The sequence below is a fragment of the Pelodiscus sinensis genome, chromosome 3 (genome assembly GCF_052426305.1).
Source record: "Pelodiscus sinensis isolate ZL-2025 chromosome 3, ASM5242630v1, whole genome shotgun sequence".
Taxonomy (NCBI): domain Eukaryota; kingdom Metazoa; phylum Chordata; order Testudines; family Trionychidae; genus Pelodiscus; species Pelodiscus sinensis.
Window position 1 is genome coordinate 199,013,628 of NC_143054.1, and position 15,536 is coordinate 199,029,163.

The 15,536-nt window shown below is 48.1% G+C and overlaps 2 protein-coding genes across 3 annotated transcripts in view; both read right to left on the bottom strand.

The window, feature by feature from the left end:
• The window catches only part of NPHP1 (nephrocystin 1), a 35,063-nt gene extending 25,535 nt beyond the window's left edge, over positions 1 to 9,528 (bottom strand). Inside the window, exons 1-7 of one of the 2 annotated variants that reach the window (XR_012903068.2) lie at positions 9,345 to 9,528; positions 7,155 to 7,228; positions 5,705 to 5,765; positions 4,663 to 4,781; positions 3,209 to 3,428; positions 1,267 to 1,368; positions 35 to 138 (exon numbers count right to left, since the gene is read on the bottom strand). Coding sequence is in view for 1 of the 2 variants with exons in the window: in XM_075925801.2 (XP_075781916.2) it covers positions 35 to 138; positions 1,267 to 1,368; positions 3,209 to 3,428; positions 4,663 to 4,781; positions 5,705 to 5,765; positions 7,155 to 7,228; positions 9,345 to 9,413 (749 nt within the window). In the remaining variant the exon portion in view is untranslated. The remainder of the gene's footprint in view (positions 1 to 34; positions 139 to 1,266; positions 1,369 to 3,208; positions 3,429 to 4,662; positions 4,782 to 5,704; positions 5,766 to 7,154; positions 7,229 to 9,344) is intronic. The other variant, XM_075925801.2, reaches the window with a different exon arrangement.
• A 4,141-nt stretch (positions 9,529 to 13,669) lies between these two features.
• On the bottom strand, positions 13,670 to 15,308 carry MTLN (mitoregulin). Its single transcript, XM_075925802.2, has 2 exons — positions 15,070 to 15,308; positions 13,670 to 13,965 (listed from the first exon to the last, which is right to left on the bottom strand). Exon 1 carries the CDS (start codon positions 15,255 to 15,257, stop codon positions 15,075 to 15,077), a length of 183 nt encoding a protein of 60 aa, XP_075781917.1. The 5' UTR covers positions 15,258 to 15,308; the 3' UTR covers positions 13,670 to 13,965; positions 15,070 to 15,074.
• Between the last annotated feature and the right edge of the window lie 228 nt (positions 15,309 to 15,536).

Below are 15,536 nucleotides of genomic sequence, written 5' to 3' on the forward strand. Positions count from 1 at the left end.
CACTTCATTTTCTCCAATGCAATCTCATTTTTACCTTTTTTTAATTTTGGTACTATTTGCTGTTTCATCAACCACCTCTATGTCTTCCTCACTTTCCTCTTCACTTGCCTCTTGGCCAACTCCGTCTTTATTGCTTGCCTGTAAATCAGGGTTAAAATTGCCAAGTGATTTACCTACTTTATAGATCAGATTTTAAAAACAGTTTGAGCACCCATCACGATGGCTCAATATCTTAGAAGAGGAGCTTAGTTCATTTTAATGGTCAGTGAGCAAAATGACTGATAGCTACAGGGCACTATGGGTGCAACTACACAGCAGGGCTTAACTCAAAATAAGATACACAAATTGAGCTACGTGAATTACGTAGCTTATTTTGAAATAACTTATTATTATATGGGTACATCTACACAGCACTTATTTCGAAATGGAGCACTCTTCCTTTGATTTCCCTTACTCCTCATACAATGAGAGCTACAGGAGCCTGAGTAAGAAGTTCTCCAGCTTGACAGTATTTCGAAATAACTTCCTGCTGTGTAGATGCCATCTAAGTTAATTTGGAATAACGCTAGTTATTTTGAAATAAAGTTGCAGTGTAGACGTACCCTATGAGAGTATGATGCTCTGCAGCTAAAGTCAGTAATTTTTCAATTTCTACAGCAGCAAGTTTTTGCCTCTTAAAATAGTAAACAAGCGAGCTCATTTTGAGAGCAAGCCTCCTGAGAGAGGAAAATGCACCTGAACCTTCAGGTACAAAGTAATCAAAGCTACATAAGTTGCTCTGTGGTTTGGCCCTACAAAGCTCTCTCACTAGAGAGAAAACCCAGTAGAATGCAAGACACACAGACACAGGTTTCATCAGAACAGGATTCAATATACCCAAGTGGGGTATCTAAACAGAAATGTGTGTGTTGTGTTTGCTCTTTAGACATCTATCCAAATGAAATGCACAAATGCCATTTATACACCTAAATAAATGTCATGAGGCACAAAAACGTCGGTACATAAAGTTAAAAGTAGTACATGAAAGTGTACATGTGAATTACATTACAGCAACCTAGGTATTCACTACTGCCCTTCCATGTCAGAGATCATCACACTTCAAGGGTTCACGGGTGCTGGTTTTGTTTACAACAAATTAACCGCTATCTAATTTATCTTTGTAAGGTGAGAAAAAAAAGCTTTGCTAATCATCTGTAGCTTTACACATGCTCACTCATCACATCTCTGAGGTGCAAATACAAAGGAAGAAGGTGGAAACAGACTAACCGCGAGGTAGGTTTTAGGAACGAGGCCTCTCTCCCCTTTGGAATTTGTAGCCATCCACCAACCATCAGGCTTTTTGTCAAGTATAAGCAGCACTTCACCATTCTTCAGTAACAGGGGAGAGGGAAGACAGAGAAGAAGAGGAGACACAAATGCATTGATATTCAGATGTTTAAAAATTACTTGTGGAACAATTGTTGGTCATGTTCTCACCTTTAGAACAAAATATAACATTGTCTTCTAATTTGTTCTTAAATCTAATTTTTATCTAAGACTGGCCTACCCAGATGATTTCATATTCTGGTTGATCATGAATTCTTTGAAACTGCAGTGTTAGTGAGCTAGTTTACTTTTTCCAAATAGCCAAGGGTGGTAAAAGTTCAACTTTCAACTTTATTTTTAGGTAAGAAAAAACAAGTATAAGGCATTTCAGTGAAGTTACAGGCCAAGCACTAAGAATATGCTCCCACCCCTAAGGTTTCCTCTTGTTCAGGTGTTCTTGAAGGCACCTTCAAGTAGATTTGGGAGAGATGTAAACAGAGATACTTAACCATACATATGAAACTGAGCAGAGTCCAGCCACAAAGACTCCTTTCAGAGCTTATCTATCAAATATGCCCTGGAGACAAGAGGAGAGACTACTAGAGAGTACTTATGGCTCAAGGAACAAGAGACCAAGGCCAAATACCCATGTGTCCCTATGGAGATCAGAGTCACCATCCTAGTTCTTACTTTGGCATTCTCCAGTTTGTTACCGTGTTTTTAAAAGCATGGACTGATTTCACTGTTAAGTATGCAGTTATAAGGAGTTTTCTTGAATGATTTGCTCCAAAAAATAGTGTGAGAAAGCTTCCTCACCTTTCCAACCAGATATTACCAAATCTTTTTAAAGCTCACGCACACTGCTCTTTAACAAAGATAAGATACAGCCTAGTCCCAAATACCATATATATTCATTCATAAGCCAGGTTTTTTTGGTGAAAAATCCCACTGTAAAGAGCAGAGGTTGGCTTATGAACGGGTTCTTCACATTTTTCCCACGGGAGGAAGGGGGGGTCAGCAAACTTCCTGTGACTCCCATTGGCTAATGGGCCCCTGCCCACTGGTCTTCTACCTTGGCTGCATGTAGCTCAGCCATACAGTCTGCCCTGCCCACCTGCCACTCTGATCCTAGTGGTGGCTGCAGGAACAGAGCCTCTCAGCTCCCACTGGCTAGAAACAGCAGCCAATGGGAGCTGAAAGGCTCCATGCCTGCAGCCAGCACATCCCTGAGCCCGCGCTGACACTGACAAGCTGGGACTGGAAGTCTGCACACTGGAGTCAGCTTATAAACAGGTGACTGACCTTTTAAACTTTTTTTTCCTGTAGGTTTAGGGGGATTGGCTTATGAAAAACAGGCTTATGTTCGAATATATATGGTAGTTTACAATCAAAGACAGAATATATGACAGCACCGCAGAGAATGAAAGTTTTAGTGAATCTTAGTTAACACCAGTGAAGAAAAGGATTCATGGAATATGAATATTAAAAGTACAGAAGACAAAAATAAGAGGCTACATCAAGTTTAAGGGCAATGTGAAAGGCACAAGAGCAAGAGTGGGAAAAAGAAACAAAGGGAGCAACAGGGAAAGAAAATTAAGAGGGACAGAGCAGGGGCTGAAATTTATGTAGAGATCAGATAATGTGCATAAGAAAAAAAAAACAGTGACTGCAGGGACTGGATGTGGTCAGAGCAGTTGGATATGAGGATTACTCCAGGATCATAATTTTGTCTCCAGAGAATAGTCTGACAAGGTGGGAAAAAGAGACGGACAATTGGAAAAGAGGGACCGGAGAGAGCGGTGGATTTGCATGCATTTCTTTAATCAGAGTTCTGAGACATACACACAGTCATCTACAGTCTGTGTTCAAACACACTGTATAGTGTTTTCAAAGATATAGGTACCTTAAACGTAAGATCCCCTTCCTGCTGGGCAACAAAATCACCAACAGTGATAAATTCTTTAATTGTTGGCTGATCATCCGATTCATCGTCATCCTCCTCCTCTTCTTCACCGTCGTCGTCATCATCCTCTTCAGCATCTTCCTCTCCACTACCTTCTTCATCCTCCTCCTCCTCTTCATTTTCCTGTTCTGTCTGAGGACTATTTTGATATTTCCCATCTCTGCACAAGATAAATGATACCCCACGTTTAATTGCTTATTTCAATGGATCACCTCCAGATTATTCCACAGCATATAACTGAGAATTACTTTCCTTGTCATTCAGCGTCTCTGAAGTTACCTTGCAGCAGGGTGCTCATTCCAGGGTCTCAGCTTCCCAGCACAACCAGCAGAAATTCCCAAACTCTAAACTGTGCAGAGGTCCCTCTGGGCAGGACTTGGAGGCCAGGATATACACACCCTATTCCGACCTTTGATGACCACATTCAATTTTGGACCCAACCACAATCCTTGGAATCTTCCAGTCAGACCCCTCTGGCCTGCAGTCAACCAAACCGCTCCCCTCAGGAACTGCACATCTTCAGCCACCATCCTGGCTCTTCAACCTGCATAGTGCCTACCGACTTACAGTATTCTTTTATGTGTCCCTACCTGCCTTTCAGTCAGGCCTGGCCCTTTTTATATTTGGGTTCATTTTTCTCACCTCCCATTGCTAGGGGTGGAGTCAGAAAAAGTCAACTTTCCCTGAATGTCTAGAGGGCTCCACCTCCAACAACCAAGAGAAACACAGGTCTTCAGTTTAGCACACTGGTTCCCCTTTGTTCTTGGTGACAGAATGTCCACAGCATGAAGAAGAAAGGGTTTCTCTGAGGCTTTGTCTACACTGCATGTTTTTGCGGCAGAAAACATGCTAATGAGGGACTCATTAGCATGAGTTGCAATGTCATTAGCAAAAACTTGCAGTGTAGACGTAGCCTGAGGGAACAGATGAGCATTGGCTCATGCTTCAATGTCTGGACAGGGCATACTATAAAAAGACAAAAATGAAAAGGGAATGGCTGCTGTAGTGCCCACAGTTCAGTACAGATTCTAAGGAATGCTTTGGTATTTTATCTTCAGCTCCTTTCATAGACACGAATGTGTCTGTTTCAGCTGTAAAATGAATACATTTTTATATGAGTATGAAAACAACTTCTGTGGTTCTATAACAAAGTCACTTGTCCCCTGGTTACAATTCATTTTTTTTAATTGTATCCTTTGGTATATATGGTTGCGACAATTTTCTTCCACTATTTGATCTGAGGAAGTGGGTCTGGCCCACGAAAGCTCATCACCTATTAAACCATCTTGTTAGTCTTTAAAGTGCTACACAGTCCTGTTTTTTGTTTCACTTGTCCCCTGGTATTTCTTAATGCTAGCCTAATTAAAATGTGTTTGTCTGTTTATATTACTTACACATTGTCCTCATTCAGGACTGCGGCAAGTTTCTGGAGCTGCTGGGAGAGTTTTAACAATTGTTTTTCTTCCTCTTCTTTTCTCTGATTATAATTCCCTATAGGTGCGGGCTCATCCGTCTAGAAAAAAAGAATACACCAAACTGCTGAAGGAATGAAGCTAACCCCTCCATTTGTGTTTTCTAATTACTTATGCAAGAATGCACAAAAGGAGTTAAGCACGTTAGTCCTTGTTTTGACTGCGACACACAACTCCCACTGCCAAATCCTGCAGGTGCCTAAATTCACTTGGCAATAAAGTGCTCTAGACCCCTAAGTTCCAACCTCTGGGCTCGTGCAGTACTGCCTCCCTCTAAATGTCTGGGCATCTATCTTATGCCGTAACCCCAGAGCAATTCACAAACCAGGGGAAGATCAATATTCAGCCATCTTTTAAGTCACATGCAGGGCCTGATCCAGTAGGCTTGCTCAGAGGCCACCTACCAGATCAGGCCTCTCAGATGAGTTCACATGAAACAGCCAGAAGTGGGCAGAAGGGAGGAAGGAAGAGAATGAAGAGTATTAGCATTGGATGCATTGAGGCCTTAGGCTCTCAGCCAATTTGAACTTCTTGTTTGAGCAATATGTTCTGTTTTCTTCAGTGATATCATTTAAGTAATTAAGCATGGGGTGGCCAGCTCTCCATTTTCTGTTTACGTAAAAGATCTTTCATGTCGCCAATAAGGCGGTCAAAAATCTATATTCTTATTTTTCAGTTTTGTGATTTTCCTATTACTACCCCCTACTAGAATATTAAGTAATCTTAAGAAACTTTTCAACTACAGAACTTGACATTTAAAGGCATATAGAAAAAATATCATTGCTGTATTTAATTTTTATATTAGACTAATCCGTCAGTCAAGATCAGGGCCCAAAAAGACTTGCTTTTGTACAAAAAATTAGACACGGCGCCTGCCCTGACTAATTTACATAATTAGTACTCTCTAAACATTCCATACATTTTATTTTGAGAAAATAGGAAATGCTTTAACCTCTATACTTACTTTTTTCAATTTTTGAAGAACAGACGTATTTTCATCCACTGATTTTTTCAATTCCAAACATCTGTATTGAAAACAAAGGTTGTGTGTTCTCTTCTGATGCATAAATGACTAAAACTATGTATAATTTCTGAAACATGAGGTTAGCCCTCTGACCCTCAGGGTGTGTCTACACTGCAGTGTTTTTCTGGAATTATTGAATTATTTCGTCCACACTGCTATTGAATTATTTCGACAGAAAGACAAACGAATGGAGGGGTTTTTCCGATGGCGGTAAACCTCATTCCACGGGGAAGAAGCCTTTTTCCAAAAAAGCTTTTTTGGAAAAAGGTGTGTATGGACGCAGAAGAGGGAGCTCTTTCGAAAGAAGGGCCTCCAGAAAAACCACTCCGTCCAGACTAATCACAACTTAAATGCGAGACAGTGTCCAATTAATGTGGACGATATTTTCAAAAAAGCTCATCGCTTTTTCGTTGCACTTTTGCTGTGTAGACACTCTCTTTCAAAATAAGTTTTTCTGGAAGAGATCTTCCAGAAAAGCTTCTTCCAAAAGAAGCTTGTAGTGTAGACATAACCTCAGAGTACTTATACACATATGTAACTTTACAAACATAAGTCGTCCCACTAAAGTCAATGGGGTTACTCGAGTGCACAGATTTTAAGCCCCTTAGGAAAGGAACTTTGCCTTCCTAAATTCCCTATGTGTGTTTTTGGTGCTATGTAAATAATAGCATTAGAAGAAATGAGTATTTGCCTCATGGTAGGCTAACCCCAACATCATCTGCCCCAGAAGCAGAAAGAGACTGCAACTTTTAAAACCATGTATTTGATTTAAAAAAGAAAGCAAGGCACATGGGATCCATATGTATTTTTCCACAGAACAGACTCACACATAGAGGTACCTCCGAACTTTGCCTAGAATAATTCCACAAGAGGAACTGCATCAGCTTCTCCTGTTTTACACTTTCCATTGCCTGACGTGGGAGTTCAAACTTGCCACTTCAGAATATATTTTTATATTTCATGTTTAGTTTAACTGAAAATTCTAAAATAATAATAATTATATTAGATTCATCAGCAGAAGCTTCTGATCCTTGGATAAAAAAACAAAGGACAGGTACAAAGGAAGGATAGTTATCCTCACTGTATGGATGGGGAAACAGAGAGGAAGTGAGTGGCAAGACTGGGACTAGAACCTATGTCTCCTGGCTTCGAGCCCACTATTCAACTTTCCAATCCCCATAATTAATTTACATGGGCATCCCTCCACATCACTGAAGATGAATTTAACAGCAAAATTGTTTAGGGAACTTTCTATCAAAATCAGCTGCAGTTATCACTCAATGACAAACAGCTTAGCCCTTCACAAATATTACCCACATGTCCCAGCCTAGATTTCAGATCCAGCGATGCATTTTGCCTCTATGCCGTGTGTATTGCTAGGATTAATTACCTCTGAAAAAGGTACTTCCTTCTCGCAGGGTCTAGGGCCCTCCTCTCCTTGCTCTCCGCAAGCAATTCATCCACCTGCATGGTAAGATTTCAGCATTCAGAGATGCACAGCACAGGGAAGATGGGCTTGGAGGCTCAGATATCAAACAAGAAACGTTCCCAACCCCAACCATGACATCCAGGGGTGCCACACCCCTTCCCCAGACTGGACCCCACCATCCTACCAGCAGAGGGCACTGCTCCCCTGCCCAGCCTGGATCTCCCCACACCGCCTACCGGGGGGCACTGCTCCCCTTCCCCAGCCTGGATCCCACCCACGCCACCAGCAGGGGGCGCTGCTCCCCTTGCACAGACTGGCTCCCCCCACCGCCATGAGGGAGTGCTGTTCCCCTGTCTGGACTGGACTTTCCCCACCAGCAGGGGGGCGCCGCTCCCCTTGCCCAGACTGGATCCCCCACCCCGCCAGCAGGGGGCGCTGCTCCCCTTGCCCGGACTGGATCCCCCAACCCCGTCACCAGGGTGCGCTGTTCCTATGTCTGATCTGGATTCCCCACCACTCCGCCAGCAGGGGGCACCGCTCCCCTTGCCCGGACCGGATCCCCCACCCCGCCAGCAGGGGGCGCCGCTCCCCTTGCCCGGACCGGATCCCCCACCCCGCCAGCAGGGGGCGCCGCTCCCCTTGCCCGGACCGGATCCCCCACCCCGCCAGCAGGGGGCGCCGCTCCCCTTGCCCGGACCGGATCCCCCCACCGCCAGCAGGGGGCGCCGCTCCCCTTGCCCGGATCGGATCCCCCACCCCGCCAGCAGGGGGCGCCGCTCCCCTTGCCCGGACCGGATCCCCCACCCCGCCAGCAGGGGGCGCCGCTCCCCTTGCCCGGACCGGATCCCCCACCCCGCCAGCAGGGGGCGCCGCTCCCCTTGCCCGGACCGGATCCCCTACCCCGCCAGCAGGGGGCGCCGCTCCCCTTGCCCGGACCGGATCCCCCACCCCGCCAGCAGGGGGCGCCGCTCCCCTTGCCCGGACCGGATCCCCCACCCCGCCAGCAGGGGGCGCCGCTCCCCTTGCCCGGACCGGGTCCCCCCACCCCGCCAGCAGGGGGCGCCGCTCCCCTTGCCCGGACCGGATCCCCCCACCCCGCCAGCAGGGGGCGCCGCTCCCCTTGCCCGGACCGGATCCCCCCACCGCCAGCAGGGGGCGCCGCTCCCCTTGCCCGGACCGGATCCCCCCACCGCCAGCAGGGGGCGCCGCTCCCCTTGCCCGGACCGGATCCCCCCACCCCGCCAGCAGGGGGCGCCGCTCCCCTTGCCCGGACCGGATCCCCCACCGCCAGCAGGGGGCGCCGCTCCCCTTGCCCGGACCGGATCCCCCCACCGCCAGCAGGGGGCGCCGCTCCCCTTGCCCGGACCGGATCCCCCCACCGCCAGCAGGGGGCGCCGCTCCCCTTGCCCGGACCGGATCCCCCCACCCCGCCAGCAGGGGGCGCCGCTCCCCTTGCCCGGACCGGATCCCCCCACCGCCAGCAGGGGGCGCCGCTCCCCTTGCCCGGACCGGATCCCCCCACCGCCAGCAGGGGGCGCCGCTCCCCTTGCCCGGACCGGATCCCCCCACCCCGCCAGCAGGGGGCGCCGCTCCCCTTGCCCGGACCGGATCCCCCACCGCCAGCAGGGGGCGCCGCTCCCCTTGCCCGGACCGGATCCCCCCACCGCCAGCAGGGGGCGCCGCTCCCCTTGCCCGGACCGGATCCCCCCACCGCCAGCAGGGGGCGCCGCTCCCCTTGCCCGGACCGGATCCCCCCACCGCCAGCAGGGGGCGCCGCTCCCCTTGCCCGGACCGGATCCCCCCACCGCCAGCAGGGGGCGCCGCTCCCCTTGCCCGGACCGGATCCCCCCACCGCCAGCAGGGGGCGCCGCTCCCCTTGCCCGGACCGGATCCCCCACCCCGCCAGCAGGGGGCGCCGCTCCCCTTGCCCGGACCGGGTCCCCCCACCCCGCCAGCAGGGGGCGCCGCTCCCCTTGCCCGGACCGGATCCCCCCACCCCGCCAGCAGGGGGCGCCGCTCCCCTTGCCCGGACCGGATCCCCCCACCGCCAGCAGGGGGCGCCGCTCCCCTTGCCCGGACCGGATCCCCCCACCGCCAGCAGGGGGCGCCGCTCCCCTTGCCCGGACCGGATCCCCCCCGAGGGGCCGGTACCTGCCGCCGCAGCTCGCGGCCCCGCCGCTGAGCCCCCTGCAGCGGGCTGCGGCCCCTCCGCCCGGCCATCGTCGCCAAGGAGACGAACGCTTCGGGCGCGGGGCATCGTTCGTCATCGCCGCGCGCCCGCCACCGCTGAGGGCGGGGAGCCCGGACCGCGGCGAGCTAGAGGCGTCCCAGCATGCCCCGGGGCTGGCGCGCGTCTCAGACTCCAACTCCCAGCATGCCGCGGGGGCTCGAGAGCCGCGTTCCCTCTGGGAGGCCGGCGCGCGGTGCATGCTGGGGGCTGTAGTCTGCGCTGCGGGGTGTAGACACAGGCTGGCCCGCAGGGGGCGCTGCTGGCCCACGAGAGCACCTTGCCCAGCGTCCTGCCTTCCTGCCTGGCCCAAGCCCGGTGTCTAGACTGGCCAGTTTTTCCAGAAAATCAGCCGCCTTTCCGGAAAAACTTGCCAGCTGCCTACACTGGCCGCTTGAATGTCCGCAAAAGCCCTGACTTCCTACTGTCTGAAATCAGGGCTTCTTGCGGAAATACGATGCTGCTCCCGTTGGGGCAAAAGTCCCTTTTGTGCAAAACTTTTGCGTAAAAGGGCCAGTGTAGACGGCTCAGATTTGTTTTCCGCAAAAAAAGCCCCGATGGCAAAAATGGGGATCGGGGCTTTTTTGCACAAAAGCGCGTCTAGATTGGCCACGGACGCTTTTCCGCAAAAAGTGCATTTGCAGAAAAGCGTCCGTGCCAATCTAGACGCTCTTTTCCGAAAAGATGTTAAAAGCATTTCCGGAAAATCATGCCAGTCTAGACACAGCCCGCTAGTAAACCTCAAGTGATCCCTGCCCTGGCACCCATCCCAGCTTCTGGCAAACAGAGGCTAGGGGCCCCATCCCTGCTCATCCTGGCTAATAGCCATTACTGCACCTATCCCAGGTTTGGCCTGTTCACCTGCATGTCTACTAATGTGATGTCATTAGCAGGGCTTGACAAACCCCGGCGAGAGCCACTTGCCAGCCCCGCACTGCGCATGCGCAAAGCGCTGATGAATGGGGCGCTCGGAGCAACCTGCTGAAATCTACTCGCCACGGGCAAGTAGATTCAGCGGTTTGTTGAGCCCTAGTCATTAGCATGGATGTATGAACAGAGGTGGCAATGGGGTTTGTTGCAGAGATTGGTTCCTGGGTTAGTATTTCCGGTGTGGCTGGTGATTAGTTACATTTCAAATAGCTACAGACTGGAAAAAAATGGGCAGAACTAAACATCTGCAATTACACTACCCATCAAAATTATACAAACTAAAAATTAACTTTCTGCCAAACTTTTAAATATTGTCACAGCACTTAGCCTTAGTCGTGGAACAGGATGGACTCCCCATGCTATAAAACGAGAGCCTTCTCTCCATGGTGTTCTAGTCTGCACAGCTAGGCAGTTTGCAGACAGACATTTCATCCCTGCACTTGATGGAACCTCTCTCATATACACCTATAGTGCCCTGGAAGAAGCAGTTTTATTTTCTAAATAGCTTTTGACACATACAGAGGATTTTTTTTCCTAGCATGTGATGTATAAAATTGTTCTCTCTGACTTTCTCATGCACATAAGGAAATTCAAGAGATGTACACAGAATTAAGAGTGTTGTCAAATTCCAAGATGATAGTTTGATCTCCTCCCACTTAACTACATGTGCACTTTCCACAGGAGGGATTATTGTTTTTCTTTAATGATTTTTTAAAAACACATTTAGGGTTATTAAGGCATAAAAAAGTTCTCTTGTAATCATATTAAAATGATTAATTACACTGATGTATGCAACACACTGCTGTATCCAAAGAATTATTCAAACCACTACACAGCAATCCCAAATTGTCATTTCTATCATGTACCTTTTTTCTTCCTTTCTACTTTTTTCAGAAATCCTAGATACACATTAAAAATATAGAATAGTGATAGAAATGTAGTCGTGTTAGTCTGCGGTAGCTGAAGCAAAATGCAGGACAATGTAGCACTTTAAAGACTAACAAGATGGTTTATTAGATGATGAGCTTTCATGGGCCAGACCCACTTCCTCAGATCAGTTTTGATCTGAGGAAGTGGGTCTGGCCCACGAAAGCTCATCATCTAATAAACCATCTTGTTAGTCTTTAAAGTGCTACATTGTCCTGCATTAAAAATATACAAATTCAGTGCAAAAAATTAAAGCACCCAATTTTTTATTAATAAATACAATTAATATTTAAACATGACAGTAGTGCAGAGTTTGAGCTAGCACATGAACCATATCTTCCAATGAATGACACTAAACTACCTGACCTCAGCTCCATTTTGCATAGGATGCCTGGTACAGCATTACACAGGAAACTTCTGTAAGCGAGTTACGTCTCAGACATCAAGGCCACAAGATTTCCAACTTGGTTAAGTCAACATTTCAAGATTCTGAATGGCACTGTAATACGACAGCGGGGCTCTTTTGTGGACCCATTAAGTTAGAAGGTATTAGAAAGCTGATGGGAGATATTAGTTTAAATACTTCCTTCATTGTGACAGGTGCAACTTTTTAATTCTGCATGTAAGCGAAGGGAGAGTAGCCCCCAGATAAAGACATCTAAGCCAGAGTTTCCCAAATCGTGGTTCCCCTGAAGATTCTAGATGAATCACTGTGTCTAGGACCAGGTTAACCCATCACTGGGACTTGAACCAGGTAAACACACATGCTACATCTAGATTACATCCCTTTTTCGTAAAAGGGATGTAAATTATATGTATCACAATTGCTAATGAAGCGGGGATTTAAATCTCTCCCGCTTCATTAGCATAAAAATGGCTGCCGTTTTTTTCCGACACGGAATTTTGACGGAGAAAAGCGCCAGTCTAGACACCGATCTTGAGGAAAATAAAGCCTTTTCTGAAAGATCCCTTATCCCTCTATGAAATAAGGGATCTTTCGGAAAAGGCTTTATTTTCCGCAAGATCAGCGTCTAGACTGGCGCGTTTCTCCGTCAAAGCTCCGTGCCGAAAAAAAGCGGCAGCCATTTTTATGCTAATGAAGCAGGGGAGATTTAAATCCCCACTTCATTAGCAATTGCGATACGTCTAATTTACATCCCTTTTATGAAAAAGGGATGTAGTCTAGACGTAGCCACACTGTGCCAGCCAGATGCAGACAGGAGGGGGAGTGGAGAGCAAGGCTGTCCCCTCCACATCCCACAGTGGTGGTTCTGTCCTGCGAAAACGGGCCTGGCTGCCTAGTTCAGCGATTGCAACCAGACACATTGAGTCACAAAGCCTGGCCACCCCCCAAACTTGAGTGGTGCTGTAACACAACAGGTCATTACACATAAAGCTGAGAGCATAGAAGAGGGGTGAGTGTAGCGTGGGCTTGCTCTTCAACCTCCCTTGCCCCCAGCTTCCTCTGCACTGGGCCAGGATTCAGATTACAGCACAAGGGCAGAGGGTGCATATATGGAATGGTGGCTTGCAAAAAGAAAGAAAATGCAGTGGATGGGTCACCTTAGTAAACAGTTTGGGACTCTTTGGTCTAAGCCTCATCAGTCTTAACAGAAAAATCGTAAGAGCAGCCAAGCTTGGGGAGAAGGCATGAGAAAGGAGCCTCTCTGGGTTTTTTATTTTCTTTTAGTATTAGCTAATTAATAAAGGCAAAGCTAAGGGCAGGGGTGAATTCTGAACTGACATAGCCTTTAACTATTTTGGCACAGCATGGGGCTGGCACCTGCTTATAAAGATAAAAGAACAAAATAGAATCATCTAAAAATGCATTGTTTAGGAGATTTGGGGGAAGGTAAAGTTGTGCACATATGCACAGAAGTGACAAAGATAGGGATAGTTGACCCCGATGTAGCGTGAAGCCCAAAAGGAAGGCTCCAGGATTTCAATTCATGATGTCCTGCATCTTTGCTGGAAGTGATTATGTGGAGTAGTAAGTATGTATTCTGATGTATTCTTAGTGATGGAGCTAGTAAGAGATCTAGACATAGAATTCTATGAATTCAAGAGAGATGTACACAGAGTATTTTTTTGCTGCATTTCAGACAAGAAACCCAGCATTACTGATTTAATACATGAATTTTACGTAGTGTATGACGGTATGCTTTTGCCTTACTCTTTTTGACTGAGCCTTATGATTTGTCTACTTTCGAAGACCTAAAATGTTTAATGCTAGAATCTTTAGGTGTTTTCACTCCCTGCTTAAGAGACTTTATTACAAAATTACAATTAAGTAAATTATACCATTTTTAGTTTAATTTGTTAAAAGGTAAGGGGCAAACAGACCCCAGGCTGAGTCTTACAAATCGCAAAACAAAATAGACATGAACCACCCTTAAAAATGTTGCAACTCTGATTTTTTAATTTGCATAGTCATAATATGTATGAATTAGTTAAGCTCACCCCATAACATTTTTGTAGACAGATTATTCTGATACACATGAAATTAACTTCTGCTGATGTCCGTTTTGGCAAATCAGATTGCATTACACCACAGATGCCTTCTTTTTAGAATATAGTTGCTTATCAAAACATCTGTTTTTAAAGTCCATATTTTAAACAGTGTTTAGATACAAATGCAGCATGAGTCCAGTTACTTTCATTCTGTTGTCAGCTTTCATCTGCATAAGGCTGTTAAAAGAAAATGAAATAAGTTAGAAATTGCACATAGTTTCACATTTTTGGTTTTTTTTATTTGAATTGAAAAGGGTTGTCAAAACAATGTTCAGCCAGATTATAATTCCAAAATAAAAGAAAATCAGAAGAGAGATAGAATATTGAGTAACCAAAGTCATTTAGATTTATGCACTACGATTCAGCAAGGAATTTAGAGTCTGCTGTAATAAACCATGTGGTAATAATCTCAAATATATGGTCTATGTACATTTAATATTTGACTGATATCGTTTCACTACATTTTGAAGCAGAGAAGAGTCAAAAGACTGAGAAGACTGAGATATACAGGAATGCCAGGAGTGCATTCCACATCAAGCCTCATGGAAACATGAAAATGAGAGTTCTGTTGTACTTCAGGTATCAGAGGGGTAGCCGGGTTAGTCTGAATCTGCAAAAGCGACGAGGAGTCCTGTGGCACCTTATAGACTAACTGAAGTGTAGGAGCATAAGCTTTCGTGGGCAAAGACCCACTTCTTGCTGAGAGAAGCTGCTCTGATTTTTTAAATTGTCTCAGCTCAGGAACATCTGATTCCAACTATCACCCCCCTTCTTCTTTCCTCCCTTCAAATGCATATCCCCTATCAGAGTTCCACACAGGTGCAAGTTTCAAATATTGGTTTAAGTTTTTTGGAAAGGGAAAGAGGTAGATTTTGGGGGCTTAAAAAAAAAAATCCGGCTCCCAGTAGAAAATTAGCCTAAACTAGACTTTATCAGACGTGAGAGACACGTGTTTGCGGAAAAGCGCGTCTAGATTGGCACAGACGCTTTCCCACAAAGGTGCTTCTGCGCGAAAGCGTCCTGCCACTCTCGACGCGCTTTTCCGAAAATGCTTTTCACGGAAAAACTTTTCCGTTAAAAGCATTTTCGGAAAATCATGCCCGTGCGGACGCAGCCGCGGTGGAGTTGCTCTTTGGCGGGAGAGCGCTCTCCCGCGGAGACAATAGAAGCCCCCCCGCAATGAGGAGCGGTCGCTTCGTTCGAGGGCCCGTGCCACGGTGAGGGGCGCGCCCCCCCCTCTCCCGCGCATGCGGCCTGGCCGGGCCCCGCCCCCCGCCGCACCGCGCTCAGGCCAGGTCCAGCTTCTTCTCCGCGGCCGCCAGCAGGTCCTGCAGCCGCCGCTTCCGCCAGGCCAGGAAGCGCCTGCGCAGGCGGTGGGCCTGCCAGCCCAGCAGCGCGCCCGAGGCGAAGGCCAGCAGCAGCGCCAGCTGCACCGGCCGCTCCCGCAGCGCCTCCGAGCCCAGCGCCATGGCCGCCCTACGGCGGCCCCGCGCGCCCAAACCGCCGCCCCGCCCCCTCCGCGCGCGCGCACTCCCGCTCCCAGGCGTGGGCGCGCCAGCCGCTAGCCCCGCCCTGTGGCAGGGGCGGCTCGTGCACACGGTCCTATGGAGCCACGCCCCTTCCCCCCCCCTCCCCAGCTCTGGCCGAGTCTGTGCGCGAGGGGACCATGAAAGCGCCGCAGGCAGGTGGGGACCTGGCTGCTGGGGCTTTGGCTGTTTGGGACTGGAGACCCTTTGGGGGGGGGCTTA

Excerpts from the sequence above, each read along its gene's own strand:
- MTLN (XM_075925802.2), bottom strand. The coding sequence starts at position 15,257 with ATGGCGCTGGGCTCGGAGGCGCTGCGGGAGCGGCCGGTGCAGCTGGCG.